This window comes from Salminus brasiliensis, chromosome 20 (genome assembly GCF_030463535.1).
Source record: "Salminus brasiliensis chromosome 20, fSalBra1.hap2, whole genome shotgun sequence".
In the NCBI taxonomy this organism is placed as follows: domain Eukaryota; kingdom Metazoa; phylum Chordata; class Actinopteri; order Characiformes; family Bryconidae; genus Salminus; species Salminus brasiliensis.
This window is the reverse complement of record NC_132897.1, coordinates 33680482-33689381: the sequence shown is the minus strand read 5'-3', so window position 1 is coordinate 33689381 and position 8900 is coordinate 33680482. Positions and strand designations below refer to the sequence as shown.

General features: G+C 46.6%; 1 protein-coding gene across 1 annotated transcript; it reads right to left on the bottom strand.

The window, feature by feature from the left end:
- Positions 1-1967: 1967 nt before the first annotated feature.
- lman2lb (lectin, mannose-binding 2-like b) lies at positions 1968-8286 on the bottom strand. The gene is made up of 8 exons (XM_072664975.1): positions 8073-8286; positions 7327-7445; positions 7014-7131; positions 6825-6907; positions 5795-5956; positions 5574-5688; positions 5367-5483; positions 1968-4751 (listed from the first exon to the last, which is right to left on the bottom strand). Exons 1-8 carry the CDS (start codon positions 8275-8277, stop codon positions 4609-4611), a joined length of 1062 nt encoding a protein of 353 aa, XP_072521076.1. The 5' UTR covers positions 8278-8286; the 3' UTR covers positions 1968-4608.
- Positions 8287-8900: the final 614 nt, after the last annotated feature.

Here is an 8900-nt window from a genome sequence, read left to right as displayed (position 1 = left end):
TTAGAGTGGTGAAGTTCCTTCGAACACATCCGAAAGTTTTGAAGCTCCATTGAATGCTTTTGGGATATGATGGAATGATGAAGCACCACTGACCTGACAGCTTTGGGAACTCCAAACTGTATGGTGGATTGTGAAATCGACACCAACATCTGTTCCGACAACATGGTCCTATTTTTACTGACCTATTTCCACTGATCAGCCCTTCTGGTAATTGAGGGGGTGTCTTCTCACTGGTATGCGTTTCATGAACACAGATTGAGAAACTGTAAAAAGGGGAAATGAAATAATCATGAAATCATACAACTGCGACGCATCCCTAAAACCACAGTCGCACGTCCGCTCCGCACGGCCTACAGATCGCTCGTAACCGGATACTGCTAAATAGGACAGCAACAAGGGTGAGAAGACAAAACACAGCTTCCTGTCTGCAGACCAACAGCCTACCGCAGGAGAAATGGGCAAATGATGGTCCACCGAGAACAAAGGCGGCATGCCAGTTCCATGACACGCTAGACCCAAGGCTGCCCACCATACACTGTTAAAATGATGGTGCTACAAACAGTTGTTTGAGTGTTGACGTAGAAACGCCTGTGCTGACCGACATCACCCTGGGAGCGATGCGGGGAGGACATGCCATCAACGCACCCCTTGATGACCCCACATCTTCCAAACAGTGTCCCGGTATTACAGCGGTATGCAGACGTCTGTCAGGCAGCGCAGATGGTTGTAGGTTTAACTCCCACCGGAGATAGCAAGGCCAGTTTTGCTCTCTCCGTCTCAGGCTGCTGATGGCAAAGCAGCATTGCTTGGGATTCGAACCACACTCGAAGTCGAACAGTACCAAGCATCATCTGTTAGCAAGAAAATGTTCCTAGAAGCGATGTGAGACCTACATAAAGAGTGTAAACGTAAAGAAGCTAAACAGAATAGCAGTCCGCCCTATATTCTTAGGGCAGGCACAGTCGCTACATCACCATTCCATTGTTATCTGAGCCTTGTAACAGCTTAAAAACAATCTATATAATAATTAATATAGCATTCGACACAACATCGGATTTTTATTTTTCATAAAAGTAGAAATATCCACATTAGTTAGCAATTCTTTGCCCAAAAAAAAATACACTGGTTCAAATCCAGGGTCACTCACTTTTGTCCACTCAGCATCATCACAGTCATATTTAGCAGCATCCAGTTACTTCCCTTCTGTCCGCTGTGTAGTGCGGACATACGCCGGTGGTTTCGGGTATCCGCTGCAGTCCTAAAACTTGACGTGATCTTTTAATTTCTCCTTCTGTTTTCATAGAAAACCGACGAAGAATACCAGCGAAGAAGCCGCCCACTCAGTTACAAGAAGGATGATCAGTTACCGTCAGCAGCCGGAGCCAGAGAGAGCACAATAGAGGCACTGCTGCCACGCCTACCAAGTGGCAAAGAGACAGACCGAGGGGCAGCATGAGCAGTCGGAGCGAATGGCGCTAGTCGACGCAGCAGAGCTGGATGCCCGGCCCTTTCCTCAGAGCGCGTTGGATGCCAGGTGACGACGTATCTTGGGAAAAGAAAGGTGGTGGCTGGTTGCGCATGTGTCCATCCTCACCCTCCCTTCCAGCAGTGTCGGGGGCATAACACGTGATAGGGAGAAGAGTACTAACTAGGGGGTTGGTAATCGGCTGTCTGCCATTGGTCAGGATAATTGATTGATTGAAAATAAATAAATAGAAAAGCGCGAAGCGTCGGCATACGAGACATGCTGAGCAGCAGCCCCCCCTCTGGCGAATGTGAAAGTAGCAGTCATGTCCATCCTTTTTTTCATGAATAGGTTAGAAAAGCAAATCTGGGCCCCAGGTCCCCGGTTTCCCCACTTGGACTTGGACTGAATCCTTAATCACGACTGGAAATTCTTTAGCCGAACTTTTAGACCAGACCTTCTTGCTCTTACAGTTTTCAAGAACACACCACCACAATTCAGATAATGGAAAAATTGGCTTTTAATTCTTTAATTTTGACACACATGAGAAACAAATGGGATTTCGAGAGTGGTTTTAATTAAAAGACGAGACTTCGGCCAAGTAAAGTCTTGCTGTCTCCATTCGGCGCCTTCCAAAAGCACGGACTAGACGATATTGGCCAGATATAAAATGTTAAAATCAACAGGATTCAAGTAAACAGTCGATGACCGAGACAAAATTCCCACGGTTGCTTGGAGATTGACTGGGGGGAGGCTGTCAGTGGAGTCCGTTAGTGTGACGTAAGGCCTGTATCAGTTTCAGCACCTCAGCAGCTTCAGGATTTGGCTGTGAACGCTTGTAAACCCTTGATCCTTCTCTTATTAACAGCTCTGGATCCCTCTCCACATCTAGATCTACATCTGTGGTACGTCTGTAGTAAGCATGTACTACTTGGGATCAGCTATCCCTTGAAAGAGTACCCCAGCGTTCGCCACTCTAACATACAGCCGCTGCTCCTGTGATTAGCTGAGATCATTTTGCTACGATTTCTCGGAAGGATTAGCTCGAGGTTAGCATGTTCACATTTACTGCATTAGCTTCCAGTTAGCACATGAATTCCTTAGCTCACATTTTACGGCTTTATCTCAAGGGGAGTTCACATTTACCGTATATAACTCGAGGTTATGCCTTAGTTTACGTTTACGTTAAATTGCACGTTACTTCGCATTGACCACATTACCGTTCGTTTACGCTCACCACATTAGCTCAGTGTTCACGATCACGGCATTTGCAGATTAACGCATGCTAATTTCATTCGACTGTGGATTTAACGGAAGTGTACGTTTTTATGGCTGTAGCTTAAAAGCTCAGCACTGACCGCATTAACTTAGCACGTTAGTTTATTGTTAGCGCATTAGCTGAAGGTTACAGCACTTTACTTCAGGTTTACTTCAAGTTCACTTCACATTACCTGGAGCATAACAAGTTAGCTCGCGTTTACCATTAGCTAGCAGTTTGCACATTAGCTCGCTAGCATTCATTTTTCTGCATCAGCTGGAGGTTAGCTTATTAAATCAGGTTTACTGCATCGAGTCCTTTATTTTTTACCATATTAGCCTAAGGTTTGGTGCGATTATTCGGAAACATAAGCTTCTCCGCCAGCTGGAGTACTCCTGTATCACCGGCCAGTTTGATCACTAGACCCGTGCAAGCAGAGCACTGCAACAGGACCCCGGGAGGGAGGTCCCGTGCCTTCATTACGAATGTCCAATTTGTTCGTCTACAACGCTAACGGTTCTATTAAAGGCCCCTTTAACCCAGCGAACCCCCGCCCACCCGGCCGGCTCGTCGAATCAGAACACATTCACAACACAACATAGAACTCTCAGATCATGGTTAGACCAGGGCGACTACATAAAGTCTTCTCTGATTGGCTGATCTGAACACATAAACAAACACTAAACAAAGATAAACGTACACTTAACGGGGATTTATAGGACATGTAAGCACAATTACCGTCCAGTTCAGTGCACTTCTCGCAGAGCAAAAAAACAAAACAAAAAAACAAATAGTAATAACAGTAATAACAAAATTTATTGCTAATTAAAATTAAAATGAACATGAGATGATTAAGGTCATTTTGTATGGCATTACCCTACTGTTAAGAATTTTTTTTTTTGAGCCACTTTAGCAAATGTAAATAAAGAGGGTTTGGTGTGAAATGGTTCATTCAAAAAAAAAAAAAACACGTCTGAACGTCTCAATCTCCCTCACGTAAAGTTCTTACACCTACGAACGGCTATGATTACTCTGCCTGATGCCCGAGACACTGCGGTGGAGGGATATGTTCTGCAGGATGTTGTGCGGCAAAATAATCCCCAAGGGAAAAATATCTGCATTTTATTATTTTATTTTTTTTAGAGACTATCAGAACTAGGAAGACTCATGGAGGTTCACTGGTGGGTTTGGATAGTAAATAATGGCTACATCTGTATTGTAGTCATGGCGACCGACGCCTGGAGTTGGTCAATCTCTCTGCAATGAACCGCAGTTTCGCACCAAACCCTTTTTTTTTTTTTTGAGAAAATCGGTGGACTTCCTCTGTACATGGGGTCTCGAACCCATGCTCCAGCTAAACCAGGCTGGCTAAAAGACGACGTTGATGAAGGTTAACGGCGAGCGAACTGTGACGTTTTGGCAGCGAGCAGCACTTCCTGTGTAAATGGGTTATAGATCAGATCTGATCCGATCTGATCCGATCAGCACTTAAGAAAAAGGAACTGCATTTATCCATCCATCATATGATTCAGGGTGATTGGGCAAGTGCAAATACAGCCCAGATCCAGCACAACGATATATCCACCTCTCTCACACACACACACACACACACACACACACACACACACCAACACACACACACTCACATCTTGTTTTCTTCACACAGTAATGTGCTACCGACGTTAGGAAAAGGACAGGGGGAGGGACGATGGCTGGTTTTCTATCAGTAGAGGTCAGGTATGGCTCTTTGTCTACTTTGGGCTTCAGAGGTAACGTCAGTTTGTTGCAGCAGTGAGGAGAGACTTCAGAACGAGCCTTTAAGTCTTTAAACCACTCAAATACACGGTAGACCCCCCCCCCCTCCTTCTCTCTCCGTTACTTTCTCTCAGTAGAAGCGCTTGCGGCTGCGATCCTTCCAGCGCTGGTGGATGACGAGCACCGCCACGACGAGCAGGACGAGACCGACCACGGAGAAGACGAACAGGAAGAAGACCGAAAGGATGCTCATGCCTTCGTCCACCACCTCCACTGCAACAGAAGAGCGGGACATTAACATTTACAGTGAGATACAGCTCCTCGGGAGGTCATGGGTTTGAATCCCGGCATTCAGTCAGAGAGATATACACTCATTAGGGTGAATATTAATAATGCTCTAAATGTAGGTATTGTGATATACACTGAGGAGGAGGAGCTACAGTCTCTCATTAGGGTGAATATTAATAACGCTCTAAATGTAGGTATTGTGATATACACTGAGGAGGCGGAGCTACAGTCTCTCATTAGGGTGAATATTAATAACGCTCTAAATGTAGGTATTGTGATATACACTGAGGAGGAGGCGGAGCTACAGTCTCTCATTAGGGTGAATATTAATAACGCTCTAAATGTAGGTATTGTGATATACACTGAGGAGGAGGAGCTACAGTCTCTCATTAGGGGGAATATTAATAACGCTCTAAATACATTTAGAGCCTTATTAATTATTATTCACCCTAATGAGAGACTGTAGCTCCGCCTCCTCAATGTACATCAGTGTCACTAATAGTAGATATGAAAAACTCGTTAATGGGGGTGGAGCATGGATAGACCAATTGGGCGGTTGTGTGGGTGTCCTAAAGGCCTGAACTGGGACCTTATTATTACCTGGGATGTCTCTGTAGTCCACACTGGGTATCAGAACCTCCTCCTCGTTCTCCAGCTCCTCAGGACTCCGCTCCACCGACAGCTCAAACAGTCTGAAGGAGATCAGGTCATGATTGTCTGCAAACACAGTAACATACATTACTGCATAAGAACGTGGGAATACTGTTGATAGACGTGACGGGAGGATTCACACGAAAATGCTCAAACCTGACAGGTCTCCAGTGACTGAGGAGGCTCCGAAGTAGTAGCCCTGGGGCATGTGGACACCGGGCACTTCCAGACAGTCCTTCCACTCCTGCTTCCCTTCAATGTCCATCATGATCTAAGGGAAAGGTACCAGCAGCAGGTTCAATGGGTTGTTTAACGGCCGGGATTCGAACTAGCGATCCTAGCGACAGGTATAGGTGATCTTGTGTGTGTTGTGTTACCGTCAGCGTGTTCCTAATATATCTGATCAGCAGGAACGTGTCCTGGTCGACGTTGCGGACGGAAGCAGCGCAGCCGCCCAGGTCCGTGTTCCTTCCGTCCCGATCGTGGTCGTAAGACACCGAGCCGTTGCCCACCATGGCAGAGATGTAGGGAAACACCCTCTACAGAAAGAGAGAGGGAGTATACGGTATACAGGGCCATGTTGATTAACACTGCTCTTCAGCTCAAGACCAATTTCTTGCATATCAGATAAGCCCCACATGTTCTAAAATGAGAGCTCATGAGAACTTGAGCAGAGTCAGATTTTAGAAATTCTTCATATTTTCTCATGAAAACATACCGTTACTGTGGACGAACTGTTTTGCTGCTTAAAACGGGTTTACCAGAGTCTCAGCTTCACAAACGTAGTGGTATGTATAAGTAAAAGTCTATAAACTGCACCAATTACAGATGGGAGGTGTCTCTTTACAGCCTCGTAACTCCAGATGTGAGTCATGTATAAAAACTGGGTCTGAGGGAACGGGTTTGATCTTAGTTTCGCAGAGGAGATCAGAAATCGTCCAATGCCGCTCCAGCACTCGGCATTCAGAGTCCCCTCTGGGTTGCAAATACACTAACTAATTCTCTAGACAGTACACACATACTGGACACAGTGGACATTGTGGGTGAAGTGGTGGTCAGAGCACTGGGTTACTGATCACAGGGTTGTGGGTTCAATACCCCAGGTCTGCTAAGCTGGCACCTAAAAGACTGTGGACTCAGACTGGGTACTAGTGTCAAAAACAGCCCTCTAGTGGGCAAATTAGGAATGGCATCATCAGTTCAGAAATCAGCAACTACTACCTCGTTATTTCACTTATTAGCACACAAACAAAAGCAAGACACTAGGCTAATGTCGCTAACAAATACCGGGCTTATTATAAGACTGTCACCATTCTCGTCTGGTTAAATACAGGCCCAAAAACGTTGTAAAAGGACTGTAATAAGTTATATGCTGGCAGGGTGAGTGCATTACAGTGCATAACGTACCTCCTGGTGCTTGTCTTCATTGGGATAGGTGTCGACAAAAATGCCCAGACCAGTGAAAAAGTTCATGTTCCCAAAGACCGGCCCTACGATAAATCACACTCCATCAGTCAAAGTCATTACAAGTCATTCATTCTTTCCTATAAACGAACGAGGCACAACACAGCACAGTATCCGTCTCTGCAAACGCACCTGCTTGCATGCGGTCCTTGGTGAGCCACAGGGCCAGTCCGTCACCGTTGAGGTTCTTCTTGCCCTGGCCGTGGACTTTAAAATGCACCTGGAGCTCCCAGTCCCTGATGTAGCACGGCTGCAGGTATACACAAGACAAAAAGTGATCAAACGAGCGCGTGCAACAGCATGAGCGGGATTCGAACCAGCGACCCTCTGATCTGACCATAGTGAATCAACATAGTGAATCATATTTCAAATTAAAATGAACAACAGGTGCACATTTCAGCACGGCGGCTCTCTACAGACTGGGGGGGTGGAAATGGACACTCACGAGGCGACTCCACACGGCGCCCTGTCTGCTCTGCATGTCTGGGGTAAGCCGCACGTGCTCGGGCATGATCATGGCATTTCCCATCAAGTCCCAGTGTGAAGAGGAGGAGGAGCCCAGGCCTACAAACACATACACACACACACAAAACATGAGATCTAGAACCTAATGAGAGTCAGGCCCCAGCTCCTGTGATGACTCCCACTGGATGCACTGAGAAGCCTGACTTCAGATCCAGTACTTTGGGGGTTGTGGTTCAGTCCACACCACAACCCCTCTGGTTGTAAGTGATTGCATATAATGGGCTACTACAAGGAGCTCGTCATATCACTGTCACAGGATTGCGAAATCACACACACACACACACACACACACCCTAATCAACCACAACCTTAACCACGAGCAGTAAATAAACCATAGTCATCCTCAAAGTGTAAAAATAGCGTTTGTTCCTCTGAAACTGGCGATAATCTGGAGTTATTTAATAAGACAGGCTGGTTTAGCCACAAGTTAGAGGGCTGGAAGAGACCACTTTCGCTCAGAGGGGGGAGGGGGGGGGGTCGTGTTTCACAACGCAGGGTTTTCCCACAATTTGGCCCCAAAAAACGAAAATAAACACTTTCCAGAATACGTGGCAAAATTATAAGATTAAAAGACATTTAAAAGTTTGGCTAATTAAATGAAACACCCCCGCTTTGTGAAGCTTTGTGCCCACCACCCCCCCGCTTCTCCTGCCGCTGTTCCCCCACCTTGGTACGGCTTGGTCAGCGAGTACTCCCGCTTCAGAAACTCCTCGGGCTCGTAGGCGTTCTCCCCGCAGCCGCGCTCGACCAGGGCGAAAAACAGAACCAGCGCCAGACAAACTCCCCCTCGGTCCGAAAAAGCAGCCGAAACCTCCCCATCCCGCAAACAAACCCCGGGACGTTTCTTCAGCTTCGCCATGGGAGTCGCCATCTTGCTGTTTCCCCCCCTCCTACTCTCTCAGTGAGCCCGCCCGCTGCTCACATTGGACCGTTCCCGGTCGGCCGCGGCGATCATTGGCTTAGAAGACTGTCAATCATAACTGCAGCCAATTACAGTTGTCCACCACGGCCTGAGACGCGAGTGTGGACCAATGAATGTTAGCGTGGAGCCACGGCAGCTTCGTAGAGTTAAAGGGCCCGCGAGCTGCTTAAGACATGTGTTATAATATATCATATCATATTATAACTATTTTACAGAAATATGTAAATGAGCTCTATTTTAACTGGCTCCCTTGCATTGTGACGCATCCAGAAAGCAGCCAGGGGTAAAATACTTCAGTGTGAAAGGGTGGGGCTTCTCCCACTCACTGGCCACTTTATTAGAAACCCCTACCTTGTGCTTCTCCCACTCACTGGCCACTTTATTAGAAACCCCTACCTTGTGCTTCTTCCACTCACTGGCCACTTTATTAGAAACCCCTACCTTGTGCTTCTTCCACTCACTGGCCACTTTATTAGAAACCCCTACCTTGTGCTTCTTCCACTCACTGGCCACTTTATTAGAAACCCCTACCTTGTGCTTCTTCCACTCACTGGCCACTTTATTAGAAACCC